Raw genomic sequence first — 14506 nt, forward strand, 5'->3', positions numbered from 1 at the left:
AAAAAAAAAAAAAAAGACACATCGTCATCTTAATAGTGAACAGTGTTATCGCACGTTTTCCTCATATCGTGCAGGCCTAGCCAGGGATACACATAACAGAGAGCAACACAGCCACCACAGTCATGTATGACTCACATCCATTGTGTGCTGATGAATCATATCTTACTCAGGTCCATATTTCAACTGTCAAAACTCTGCACTCTTTAAAGGGAAAAACGGCACTTGGAAATGAAACAATCTGAGACATAACAAAATTAATTACACCACCAGCGCATGCATAGTCCAAGTCCACAGTCTCCCACACTCAGTGAGTTGATTAAATGTGACCATCACTATGTAATCATCTTTCATTGAAATCATCAGGAGAGGCCAGGAAAACTGTCAACCAGAATTATATCCACTCAAGGTGAAAAAATGAGTCAGAGATAGTAGTGAGCCTGATTTTAAGATACAAAATCTAAAAACAAAAGAGTATGTTATAGCACACATGCCAGTCAGGAAAACAGAGAACCATATTATCTGGCAAATAATCCAAAAAGGCAGTAAATATTTACCCTTTATCATACACATTTAAATTCTAATATTTTAATGTGAACAAAGCATCTATATACCTTGCAACTCCATGTGAGTATCATAACTTCAAAGATGTAGTTTCTCACTGTCACCATAAACTCTCTGTAACATTCATTCCTCATAATCAGAAAGCCGACAGGCCTAATTTAGCTCAGCATTGCGTGCTGACAGTACATCCTGTGGAAGCTCAACTGTGCATACGAGTGTGCCTGTGTGCATGTGAAAGCATGTATTTTTCTTTTGTTCTGAGAACAAAAACATTGCACTTGCACATAAAAACAAGCTGACACACAGAGCCATACTTTCTGAAGGCCGACAGTGAATGCTGAGGGAGTGATCCATGATAATTTCCCTAAAATGTACTCTGCTCTGTTGCTAATGCTGGGCCAGGGACAGAGGCTGGATCTTTATCTTAATCACCAGCTTCCTGGCTTTTCCCCCCTTCCACAAACACACACATACAACCAGAATCAGCTTCCAAAAATATTAGAATGAGAGAGAGACACACAAGGCATGACAGCAGATGAAAAATGTACATGTAGGTTTCCTGAGTGTCACACGCTCACCCAGAGCGGGAAAAATCCTGAGATGGTTCTTCCAGTTGTTCCCTGCCTGCTGCATGCCAACTGGAGGCTAATGAAGGAAATGGATCATGTAGGAAGACTCCTTTCCGAACAGCTAAAGCAATGACAATACAGTGCAGCCAAGAGACCATATTTGAAATGGGGCGAGAAACAGATTCATCCCCTAGTACATCTCGTGTCATTCACCTTTGAGAAACTCCAGATTTCATCCAAGGCAAGTGAGGGAAAACACCCTGTTCTTGTTCAGTTTCAGTAAATCATACACCAGCTCTCACTGCAAAAGACACAGAAGAGGAACTGCACAAATAGTGGACTCCCTGCAGTGTTAAGAATAACAGCTCTCAAAATCTAAGACTGCTCTCTTTTACAAGCTTGGCAGCAACCTCTGTAGGGACATGACGACACACCACCTACCAGCAAACTCCAACTAGAATGTATGCTTTTTTTTTTATTAACTGAAGCATCAATGAGCAGCTGTCCTAGATAAATGTTCCAAACATAAGTAAAAGCATTTGTGAGAAACTAGAAGGTGGCATTAAGATGACTTAACTGGAGATGAGTCTGGCCAAGATCCCGCAGTGCGTGTAAGCCCACCCTACACAAATTCTAATCCAGTGCTGTGATGAAAGGGGACCTCAGTGTGGATGGCAAACTAACAGCACACATCACTTTCAGTAGTCTAGGAAAAGCTTTAGTTTGGTAGAAGCAAATTTCAAGAACAAAAGCCAACTGGAACTGTGTTTCAGTTTGCACCAACATTATCAATAATTATTAAACTTTTTAAATAAAACTTGCATCTGAGTAGCACTGTAAATAAGTGCAAACTAGTGATGAAACAGCAAAAGAAATACATTAAGAGCCACTGCACTGGTCACTTGCCCCCAGCTGTGAACAGATATAGTACACTAAGTGTTGTGGTGACAGCACTGTGATTATTAGCCTTGGTAGTGCTTCTGCAAGGGCCTGTAGCCAGAAAAAAAGATTAACAGTGAAATTCATAATTATGCCACAGAAATGTAATTAAAATGGCAAACTGAGGGGAAAAACCATGTTCAATACAGTGCCATTGTTTTTCTTATAATTAGAATGGCTCATGTTTGGAAAGAACAAAGTTGCCAACAGAAATCAAGGCTGGGAAACGGCAATGAGGCTACAGACAACCAATAACAGATGCATTTACAATACCTTAAAAAGCCACACACTACAGTGACTGGTACATTTTTTGCTTTGAATCTAAGTTCAAATACAAAGTTTGGTGCCACTAGCCAAGGGAGTGTTTTATTTTAAATACTGGGGGACAATATTTCTTAATAGAGAAGATGAGGATGAAACCCAGTAGTGGGCCATAAGCTTATCAAATAAACTGTTCCATTAACATACAACTCAAAACTTGGGGAACCCCCCCGACACAAAACAATTATGAAGCATAACAATGGTTCCATATCCCCCAGTTTATTTATATCTAAGCTTCTGGTTTAACCAAATGCCTTCTAAGAGACCACAGAGCAGAGAGAGGGACACTGGACGACAGCTGGTATGCAATGTTAGGTCTAAACACACACAGTCTCAGACACATAAATCATGCATGGCCACAACTAAACAAACATGTTTAAGGTTTAAGTGTAAATGCAGACTTTGCATCACTGATGATCACTGTCATCATTCTGGTTGCTCTCTGCCATTTGAATGCCAATTTCTCTCTCCACACACACACACACACACACTGTCTTCCTTATTCTTTCTTTCTAATGAAGGACAGACAAAGGAAGTGTCTATGATCGGAAAAGACTCACATTTCCTCTCTGAGGTTTCACATTCCTGGGATTCTGTCTGAAGACCACTGCAGCCCATTTAAAACCATTCCCCATATAGAGGGATAAAAAAATTTAACTAATGGCAGGCAGGCAGGAAGCTTTGATGGTTCATTTATCATTACAATATTACTGTACCTCTTTAAGTAAATTAACCTGTTGTTCAATTGTGCTGAATGAGAAGACACATGATGAAGCCTACCTTTACCAATCAATACCTGTTGTTAATCTATGATGTGGAAATTCTAAGTTATATTGCACTGGTCTACCATGAGAGCAAAACCATTTAAGAGCCTTTGTTGTGCTCTTCAGTTCAGTTGCTGCATCTGGTAAACACTCATCTGATGTGGTTGCCACCAGAAGATGGGGGGGGGGGCTTTTTTTCCCTCTTTGCACCACAATGACAGACATTGTCTAAAAGACATCAATGCCATTGGGAATAGCACCTGAAAGTGTGATTTAATGATGGTTTAAATAAAAAAAAAAACCCAGCTGTGATATGTGAGCTAAAGCTTAAGTAAGAAAACACACGATGTGCCTTCTGCCTCTTGAAATCTCCTCAAAATATGACTGCACAGAAGACAAGTCAAAACGATAGTCTCGATATAGTAGTGTTTGATAAAAATAAACAAGTAAACAAGTAAGAGGAAACTCATTTCTACGAAGCTGAAGTCATAACAGTGACAAGTAACGTTGGTCAGCTAGCTAGGTCATTACAACATAAAAAGCACTGTTGTCGCAGCTAACGTTCACGTTAATGTTTGTGAAAGAGCAAGGCTCACTGACAGTTTTTCAATGCTACTTAGCGCGCTAATATGAGTTACGCTCAATTAAAATTAAACAAATTCAATCTGATTAAAATAATCTTAAAATATCATATGAATTTAATCATTTATTTCACACACACCAGTGTCCAGCTGTGTCATGAGCAGATGTTAGTTAGCTTGGATGGCTAGCAGGCTAACTTGCTAGCGTTTCCGAACGTAGCAGGACGGGGTTTAAATTCGCTTACCTGTCAACCGCAGCTTTACTGGGCCATTTCTCCTAACTCCTTGGTTAGACATTCCCCTTTGTGTCCCAGCTTGCTGAAAATTCACAAAGTGTCTAATTCATGTGTCAGCGTACAAGTTCGTTCAAAAAGCTATCTCCCAAAACAGTCTCTGTGTTAGCTTGGGGTTAGCCTGTGGTATCACCATAGCAAATCACGCTGACAGTCTATACAACATAATTTATCATAATCATATCGCTGAAACAACACTCTGATCATTAGCCAGTTTTCCATAAAAATGTAAACAGCTGCATTCCCAGATGCCATTCATTCTGCGAGCCACGAGTAACTGATGTAAATAAACAGTTTCCCCTCCATCCAAATGGGTATCTACTCTGCCCGGGCAGCTTGGACTGAAGTTGGTCGAGCTGATGGTGAAGACCCTGCTACGGCAGGCAGAGTCAGGCAGAGAAACTCCAACAGCATGTCCGGTACCCTCCTTCAAAATAAAAGCGACATTAAGCGACGTGTCCATTAATTAAATACTATTTTAATATTGCTAACCAACAACAGAAAGGGGACATGGTTATTTCGAGCTCTGATCAAATTTGTTTTAAATATTCTCATTCAACTAAATCTGCCTTAATGTACTTACAGAAACTAATAGTACATCCAAGGCCTAGACCGTTTCACGTTTAAATTAATTTCGAAATCAAGTAATGGGTTATATTCTACAGTTTTTATTTACACCCGTGAAGGAAACTTTTGTCAAAAAAGTTAGTGCTAGTCTCACGTATTATATAATATAGGCCTACCTTTAAAATATTACCAGGTTACAGTGATACAAGCGATCTGGTAATTTTATTTTGAAAGTAAAATCGATGTTTTTCCGGTCTTACTCTTGATATCTTGACCCAACTTATTTGGACATGAAAGAACATTTTTGTCCAAGTGCGGTCAGAATTTTGTTGATTGAGTCGCTTTGATTGAATGTAAATTGAAAAAGCACCAATCAGTCATGAGCAGGATAAATGCCACAGTGAGATCACTTATCTATTTTAAAACAAAATGTTACAGCCACAATTTTGGAAGACTATTTAAGGATAAGGATAATAATCCAATTTTGGAAGACTATTGTTTTGCCGATGTGAACTCGCTTACATATTTAACCCAAAAGGTTACAATATCAAGATACACTCAGAAAAGACCAAAAAAAAAAAAATCTAAATATGTGGTCATTTTAAACTTTGCGACTGCCACGTTTAGCTACTAAGCCACAATAAGCATAATATTTTTTTGTCCTGAGATTAGATATTGATAATGGTCTACAATACGCAAAATAGCACTGACATCATGTCTCTGGAAATTGTTCTGCTACATCCCGACCTCTCCTGAAGCATCATGGCCATATCCTGTGGCAAACATTTCATTCATAAAATAGTTTACCGGTACTAAAGATGAAAGGGGATCCCAGTTACAGGCAGGCTCACAGTCATATAAGCCTGATGCCACCTAGTGGTGACACAGACGCATAATCACCTCTCATTGCCTATTAAACACTAAAGAGCTGATTATTCACACCCAACATCGTTCACAGGTTTCCTTGTTTAATACACACATCTAGAAAATAATATTATGCATGAATAAAATTTATTTACACTTTTTAAAAAGGGTTGTTTTGTCTTTGTACGGTTATGCACAAGGACTGAGTGTCTAAAAATATAAACAAGGTTAAAATGTTCTCTTTTGTATGTTACAAAGAGCAAACTGGATGTGTTAAAACTGGAAAGTGCTTTGGTCTTCAGGGATCTGGAAAGTATAGCAGTCTCCTGCAGCCCCAGGAACCACAGACTCATCATCATCATCATTCTGAAAGACACAAGAGACAGACACATCAGAGCATTACTCTTGCAGAAGCCAGCTAAAATTCAGTTCAGGCTACTGAATGTGGCACCACACCCCACATTTAATCTTTGGTAAGAATAAAAAAAATATGAATAATCATACAAGTAACTGACTCTCACTTACCTCTTCATGGAAGAATCTGTCTATAATGTTGAAAGCAGCCTTGTAAACACCTTCATTGTCATGGGACTGTAGTGCTTCAATCTTGTCCAAACCACCCAACTCCTCGATCCTTAGGCAAACTTTCTTACTCTCACCAGTTTTAAGTGCCATCTGTGGGGGAATTTAAAAGGCTGATTACTCTTAAAGCTATAAAAATTATTGTATTTCTTGCAGTTTTAGGTAGAATTCTAACATTAGACCCTTATAAATGGTAGCAAACAAGGACACAAAGTGCATCATGGTGTGGCATGACAAAGTTTACCAGAATTTTTATTATTATTATTATTATTATTATTATCAGACACATTCCAATTATTGTCCTTCATCAGCCACTTCAATGAATTACAATTCACTGGTATGGTTGCCATCTAATGTCCGTGCAGATTCTCAGTCATTCAGATCAGAGTAAGCTGAAAAAAAACTATTTAGGTCAAAGACATTTCACCTCTCAACCAAGAGGCTTCATCAGTTCTGAACTGATGAATTTTTCCATTTTGTAGGTTTTAGAAACAGATGTTATTGGTCACAGGTGTCAGATTAACCGTGTCCTGACTTGACATGGTCAGACAATGCATTTGCTGGTTTGTACTGACATGATGATTGTGTGTTTGTTACATAAGCATTTTAGCTATGATTTCAGTAAACAATCTCTTATCTGCTTGGGGTACCTGCTTACAGTGGCCTCCACCACTCAGAGGCCAACAGAATTGAATGAGCCAGAGTCCTGTATTTACAACTTGTAGTCGCAGGGACCCCTGCTGCAACTGTTCCATAAACATCACACAGACCCGTTTTATGTCTTGCAATATACCTGTAAAATATTGTAGATTGCATCCAGGTTGACCAAGATGATCTTGCTGTCTTTGGCTGTCAGTAGGTTGAGCAGAGGTTCCAGCACGTTGCACTGGACCAGGTAGGCCACTTGCTCCACTGTTCCACCACTTGTATAATTGGTGACGGCCCACACTGCCTCCCTCTGGGTCTTGTACTCTCCCTAAACAGAAAATATATCTAATGTTGGAGGCCAGAGAAAATTATAGAACTATACTAGAGATACTGTGGATTAAATGAGCTTTTATTAATAAACAATCCATAAAATTATTATAAACAGTATGTATATATTTCAGAAAATGATTTTACTTATTCATATAATAATAAAACCATGCATAGTCCAGAGCATGTCAGAGAGACACAAGTGACTGATCAGGTTTATTATATTTACTTAGAGACATGCCAGTTTTTACAAATAGTTTATAAATACCTTGGATGTAAATAGCTGTATGTGTCATAAAGTCTATGCAGCAGAAGAAAAGGAAAATAAAATCAATAAAATTTAAGCGATCTTATTCATTAACTAATATGTCAACTTATTTGATTCTGTGCTTAACACAAAGTGTGTTTGAGTGCCTGAAATCCTCTGTACAGCCAAATAACGCAATCCATTGTATCCCATACTACCGATGTATGGATGCACATTGGTGTGCATGATGTCCATGGTTTGAGTCCAGCTGGTGACCTTTGTTGCAGGTCTCCACCTTGTCTCTCTCTCACTCCCCTTTTCTATCTGCCTCTACTGCACTATCGAATACAGGCTAAAAAGACCCCAAAATATCCTTAAAAATGCAGAGGACAATTGTCCCCACATTAATCAATAAATTATGACTAGACCTATAATGAATTAATAAATCTCATTAAGACTAATGCACCAAACCACGTGTGTTTTCTATCTGCTCTTTCATGCTGACCTGTTGGAGGACCTCCACCAGGATGGGAATCAGGCCTGCATTGATAACCTCCTGAATCTGGGTGTCCTTGCCAGCAGTAATGTTGGACACAGTCCAGGCTGCTTCTTTCTGGATGTTGTGCTTGTGGTGGCGCAGAAGGCTTGGGAACATCGCCAGGGCACCTGCATTCAGCACACACTGGGTCTGCTCATCTGTCCCGGTCACAATGTTTCCAAGTGACCGCAGGGCTGGAGTCTGGAAGGTAAAGTATTAATAATAAATAATAATCAGTACTTTTGGACCTGATGGTACAAGAAATTATATTAGGGATCAATAAGATTTTCATCTAACTCGGTCATGATGGTACAAACAGAATCAAGAGAACAGTTACTTCTGATCAGTGACAACAATTCTTCAAAATTTTCCAGAGTTGTAAATGAATATAGGTATAGCAGACAAAGCACTAACTGCACTTTGACATGTCACAAATAACAGTAACTTATAAGTTCAACAAACAACACCACATACCACTATGGAGAGCTCCCCACAGGCGAGAAGCTGTACCAGACGGGGCACCAGGCCAGCTTGCACCACCACCTCTATCCTCTCATTGGAGCCATCAGTCAAATAGGACACAGCCCAGCAAGTGTCAGCCAGGACCTCCCTGTCATCATGGTGCAGGAGGCGCACCAGGGCTGGAAGCAGCTGCTGCACAGTTGTCAGAGAAGGTGCTGGGTTCTTGTTCCGACACAGGTTGGACAGTGTCCAGGTAACATTGCGCAGGTAGCCAGCCTGAAAAGGTGAGTCAAGTGTTGATTTTAGAACTTTAAAGTGTTATAGCATGATAGTTGTTAGAGTGACAACAACCATGATAGTGACAGTGCTCAAAAGGCTCTCTAAAAAGAGAGCAGTTCCCAAACAGAATAAATTCACCTTTCTGACAAATTTCAAACCAGGAATTTCAGAAGGATTAGATTTCAGTGACACCGAATTAAAAAATACTGCAAGTTACTGCAATTTAAATACAGTAAATGCTCAAAAATTTTACAGTGGAAATTACAGAGCAATTTATGCATTGTAGATTACCCTAGTATAAAACCGTACTGTCCAAATCACTAAATGATATTTCTGATTTGTGAGAATCATAAATAATAATAAATTCTTTACTGTATGCACAGACTTCCCAACGTTTCAACAGGAATGAATAGTTTCATAGTGAGTTGGGCAAAAAACAAAAAGGCAACCGATCCTAACAAAACATCAAAACTCATAGTCAACAATAAATCCTCACTCTACTTTTTGCTTGTGTTGATCAGTTATTTAAGAGTTATTTAAATTGCCAAGTGTGCTAGATATGTTCACTTCCTTGCTGCAGATTACTGAGAAGTATACTGAGGAAGTGATCAGGTCACATAAGCTTAAACAGAAGTGCAACCAAAAAAGAATTAGGATCTAATTTTACTGTGGTGACACAATCTACACCAACACACTCCTGACCAAACTAGACAACAGCCCAGTCAGTTCTGAAGCATATCTGTTAACTAGACCTAGACAGTTGGTATGTACCTGGACAGAATGTACAAGAACCCAACAGTCTTTGTGCTATATGGCATAAAGGTCTCTTAAACCCAGAAGTGCAATCATATTTAGAAATGGACACTCACAGGAAACAGAGAGAGGTCAGGGGCTGCCAGCAGTGACAGGAGTGGCTGCAGACCACCATGTTTGATCACTAGGTCTCTGCAGTTTGGTCCATCACCTGATTTTGAGAACAAAAAAAACAAACATTTTCAATCATCTCCAGTGCAATAACAGAACAGAAAAACTCAAAAACATGATTCATATCATAAAAACTATGAAGGGTTACTGTTGACGGTTTCTATGAAAGATGCATTATTGTGCTGAGCAATTCAGAGGTAGGCCTACATTTAAACAACCTTCTTCATGCTATTCTATTATCATAATACGCTGTTTTCACTATGCTAATACACAGACAGACCACGGTTTCATGTCTTATTATAGCACATGCATCATATCTGAGCAAAACCTTTTGACTTTTAAGGCACCCCCTTATACATTGATTCATTCATTTAATACTACAGCCTGGAGACCAACAGCTCCAGACAAATCAAAGGAAACATAACTGAACACAATAACAAAAAAATCCTAACATCACAAATATCTGGGTAAATAAGCTGAACAATATAACAGTGTGTATCAATGAAGCAACAGAAGTAAAGTAAGTGCATTAGACACAAAGAGATGAGTTTTGTCATTCTACATTACCTGCAATGTTGCCCAGAGCCCAAATGGCCTGCTCGCTGATGTGTGGGTGGGGCGATGACACCAGGTTGATGAAGGCTGGGATGGCCCCTCCTTCCACTACAGCGTTGGTCTGCTCTGATGTACCGGAGGCGATATTAGTCAGGGCCCAAGCTGCCTCAAACTGGATGGGGGGGCATTCAGACAATGCCAGAAAACTAACAAACTTTGGAATAAGGCCGGCAGCAGTGATGCTATCAATAGGTGGATGCTTCTCTCTGGAGAGCAGTTTTCTGTACATTAGGGGGAAAAACACATATCAAGTAAATGCCATCACAGTAATAACTAGCTGAAGGCCAATGCAAGGATATGATTTTTAACAGGCTAGCGAACAGAGTGATTTATTACTCAACAGAAACAAGCCATATGTCCTTAAATTACTACGCTTTAAGCGAAAGAGAACTTGAACAAATGATAGACACTAGGACTGTAGTAGGCTGAACTGTCTTTAAGCATATTACTCTAACACTTTAAAACAAATCAGTTAAAGTATTATTCAAAATTATTTTACCTGGCTGCCTGCGTGGCCGGTAGCTGATGATCTGGATTCTGGCTGTTTACACCTGCTACAATCTCTTCCACAGACCAGTACTGAGGAGGCTATGAAAACAAAAATAGAAGAGGATTACTTACTTGCTTACAGCAGCTAAGCAAAATCAAACAGTGATTCAAAATACCCCACAACATTTAGTGGAACACGTTTAGGTGTTTACAGTACCTGATGTAAATTCAAAGCATTAATACTGACAGTGACTCTTAAAATAACTGGGAAGCGTTTCAAAATGAAGTGGAATAACTGTCACGCTGTTATCATTAGGTAGACTAAGTTACTCATTGGCATTTACTCACTGTGTGCAGAGCGGACTGACCTCTTTATATCAGCTTTCAAGATTCACTCTGTTGAGGTTTTGTGCGGGGCTGTTGTAGATCATTCATAACCAACTCAACATAATAATAAAATGTTTCATACGAGGGAAACATACTGGAACCAGCTGTATTTATTTCTGGCGTGTCCTGTTTACTCTCCTCAGGCTAAATGATGGCCAGTGTGTTAAAAGTGGAGCAGAGAAAGGCCTTGCCAGTTGCTGACTAGCTAGCTTATTACCTGAGCGTTAGGATCTTTCTCTTGGAGAGGAGAGGTCGGCTCCTCCGAAAGACTAAGAACATTCCTCCTCTTCAGGATCTGATCGTCTTTCTTTGCTTTACGGAGCTCAACGCTGACTTCCGCTCTCCTGCGTCTGAGCTCCTGAAAATGTCCAAGCCCATAAAATATACGACAGAATTGAGTACGATTACATACATATGCTGAATTAGAATGGTGGGTGTTACTGTCAAAACTTACATTGGCATCTTTTCCTTTGTTTTTGAACTGGTTGAGTCGATCTCCGCCGTCGTTGTCCGCTGACATTCCTGACCGTTGAGCAAGACAATCGGTTCCACTGATGTTAGACACACTGTGGAAGTACGACAGTTTGACGTTAAAAACTATACAGGTCCCAAACAGCGGCTACATCTACTAACGTTACCGTCCTCTTGTTAAAATAAGCTAGCTAGCTAGCGGCCGTTTTAATTGCTAGCGTTAGCAGCTAACCGCTTTTCATGTAATGTCACTCAAGCCGGTTATCTAACACCATGTGGCCCGTAGTACATGCAGCTTGTCTCCTAACATTAAACCCACACCCAAAAGCCCACTGAAATTCATTAAAACAACAATTTTAGATAAATACAAATTACAAGCAAAGACAGGAACTCTTAAAGTGACGATTTACGTTAAAATAACAATAAAAGTGAGAAAAATGTACATACAAACACACGGCATGCACGACGTGCTTAGCTTATCGTTATAAATTTCAGTTTTTTTTTCTAACTAAACGTGACGTCATATATAAGTACCCTGTTTTACGGACTTCTCATTGGTCAGTTGTAATACAAGCACCTTCCCATTACTCGCTGTTAAAAAAACAACAACGCGGTTGTCAAAGTAACCGCTGTAAACATCGCGAGATTAAACGTCCACATCTTTGTGGCATGCTGGTTTCCCATCGTTGGCTATTACGCCAGTTGCTAAAATAGCTAATGTACCATTGATAATCTTTTCTACGCTTCAAAACGTGTAATTCCGCTTGAAGTACTTAAACACACGCGATCCCGCCAAAATGTATTTGTCATAAAGGTTATTGATAAAGATTGTATTTCTAAAAAATGCTACGTAATGACCCAGTGGCCTAATGGATAAGGCATCAGCCTCCGGAGCTGGGGATTGTGGGTTCGAGTCCCATCTGGGTCGGCTTTAGCTTACTTTTCAGGGTTGCTGAAAGGACAAGGTCAGTCACTTCAAATTAAAAATCTCAATTTAGAGAGTCAATCCAACAACAAATTACATCTACTCCCTCGAGTGTCCTTCAGTTTCTAACCTGGAGTATCTTGTTTGTCTGTGCCATAAGCCTCCGTTGTTGTTCAAAAATGATTAAAAACACACCAGTGAAACACACAATTGCATTGAGTGACATATTTCTTCATTACAAAATACCAGACCTGCATACTTGTTAAAATGTTGCCCCATAAGCTCCAAATGACCTTAACTTTTCATAGTATCTGAAGTAGCAAGATTCAATTTCTTCTCCAGGCAAGCTCTCTGCTTTGTTTACAGTCTGCTATAGTTTCTTGTGCGTCACAGAGATGAGAGAACCTTGTCCCTTAAGATATAATTGTTTTCTGATTAGTTCAGTTTGGTATCATGAAAGTGCTCATCTGAATTATACCACGACATTTGCATTGGTTAGCCAAAAATAATGGTTTGTATTCTTGATTCATTCACTTAGATTAACTGTCACTAAGCATTAGAGCAGACAAGCATTATTTATAGGCTACTGTAAAAAGTCTTTTTGGTCTGCCATAGTGAAGGATGTCTCAGAGCTCTTATTCCTCCTCTAAAGACTGAGGAGCAAAGAAACTTCAAGGACAAGGGATGAGTAGGGATACACAAGAACATCGTTTGCAGAAGTCTTTTAAAGACTGACACACCCCAGTATGGAAATCAGTTGGTGACTGAACATTTTAGATGAACGATTGGAGGAAAGGACATCTCATGTCTGTATAAATGTGTTTCCTCGATTTCTCTGTCCTTGCATCTTTTCCTTGCATTTTACATGAGTGGAACTAAGACACAAGGAAAAGATGCAAGTGAGCAAACCTAGCTGCAATTAAGGCCCATTGGCATTTTCCCAGTGTCGAGAGAAAAACCATGGGAAAATGCATTAGGTGAATCTCAATCTCTTAATTTGATCCACATTTCCCTCACTCTTTTCCTTGCATTTTAGTCCCGCCCACGTAAGATATGAGGAAAATAATGAGAGGAAAATTCGCAAGGAGAGATGAATTGAGGAAATATGTTCATATTGGCATGAGATGTCCTTTCCTCCAGTCCTTGATCTGAAGTGTCCAATTACCAGGTGATTTCTGATAAAGGGGCATGTTGTTTTCTAAAAGACTCATGCTGCATTTCCACTATCAGAACCTAACAAGCGGTATACCCCGTATTTCCCTTAACCATCACCAAGCATAGCCTCCAGTGTTGATGCGGCCCAGCCTGCTTTATTTTCCACTGTATGGCCCCTATTCCATTGCCTGGTACTGGCTCTATAAAACAAAGAAGTACCTTACCTAGGTAAATAGAGAAATAGAATAACAGCATTAGTGTAAATAAGCCTAGAGGTAATCCTGGCACAAATGCTACTGATTATATGATTATATTTTACAAACATTACAGACAAAGTGCACCATGTTATCTAGATCTAAATAAGGAAAAGGGTAGAATTCAAAATACAATATATATATTGTTAATTAAAGTGTGCAAATATGCAAAATAAACTTTAGAAAAAAATAAGAATCTAGAAAATAAATTTTCACAAAAACAAATCTTGTTTTACATTATCTTGATTTTATTAAACTGTTAATAGCGGGACCTTTCTGTATGGACTTTGCATGTTCTCCCTGTCTGTGTGGGTTTTCTCCAGGTACTCCACCTTCCTCCCATAATCCAAAGACATGCAGCTTAGGTTGATTAAATTCAATGACTTCTTTGTTAATGTGCGGCCTGAATTAGCAAAGAATATTTGTGACAATGATGTGTCCTATGGCACTATTGCTAATCTTATTGAAAAAAAATCAGCATTCTATGTTCCTTAAACCAATTGAAGAAATGGAGGTTAGACATATAATTCATAAATGTGACAATAAGACATCGACTGACAGTGATGGAATAAGCATGACTATTATTAAATCGGTAATTGATGGTTGTTCTAAACCACTAACTTATATCTTTAATTTGTCCTTTCAATCAGGAAAATTTCCTAATAGTATGAAAATAGCAAAGGTTATTCCGCTTTATAAATCTGGAGATAGACATAATATTACAAATTATAGACCTATTTCTTT

The 14506-nt window shown here is 39.1% G+C and overlaps 2 protein-coding genes and 1 non-coding gene across 5 annotated transcripts in view; 1 reads left to right on the forward strand and 2 right to left on the reverse strand.

The window, feature by feature from the left end:
* Nucleotides 1–4372, reverse strand: part of LOC109972001 (E3 ubiquitin-protein ligase SMURF2) — a 67242-nt gene extending 62870 nt beyond the window's left edge. For both annotated transcript variants that reach the window (XM_020620583.1, XM_020620582.1), the window contains exon 1: nucleotides 3981–4372. In XM_020620583.1, coding sequence (XP_020476239.1) covers nucleotides 3981–4032 — 52 coding nt within the window. In that variant the 5' untranslated portion in view covers nucleotides 4033–4372. The remainder of the gene's footprint in view (nucleotides 1–3980) is intronic.
* A 1170-nt stretch (nucleotides 4373–5542) lies between these two features.
* LOC109972008 (importin subunit alpha-1) lies at nucleotides 5543–11980 on the reverse strand. 2 transcript variants are annotated; one of them, XM_020620595.1, is made up of 11 exons: nucleotides 11963–11980; nucleotides 11412–11523; nucleotides 11175–11315; nucleotides 10581–10669; nucleotides 10034–10302; nucleotides 9412–9506; nucleotides 8276–8539; nucleotides 7769–8002; nucleotides 6835–7017; nucleotides 5985–6134; nucleotides 5543–5825 (listed from the first exon to the last, which is right to left on the reverse strand). In XM_020620595.1, the coding sequence occupies exons 2-11, from the start codon at nucleotides 11475–11477 to the stop codon at nucleotides 5733–5735; spliced, it is 1584 nt and encodes a 527-aa protein (XP_020476251.1). In that variant the 5' UTR covers nucleotides 11478–11523; nucleotides 11963–11980; the 3' UTR covers nucleotides 5543–5732. The 2 variants fall into 2 exon arrangements, with proteins under 2 accessions (XP_020476251.1, XP_020476249.1); XM_020620593.1 differs by lacking the exon at nucleotides 11963–11980 and adding an exon at nucleotides 11876–11957.
* A 303-nt stretch (nucleotides 11981–12283) lies between these two features.
* trnar-ccg (transfer RNA arginine (anticodon CCG)) lies at nucleotides 12284–12356 on the forward strand. Its single transcript has one exon. It is a non-coding gene; the product is annotated as a tRNA-Arg (tRNA).
* Nucleotides 12357–14506: the final 2150 nt, after the last annotated feature.

This window comes from Monopterus albus, unplaced genomic scaffold, assembly GCF_001952655.1.
Source record: "Monopterus albus unplaced genomic scaffold, M_albus_1.0 scaffold242.1, whole genome shotgun sequence".
Taxonomy (NCBI): Eukaryota; Metazoa; Chordata; class Actinopteri; order Synbranchiformes; family Synbranchidae; genus Monopterus; species Monopterus albus.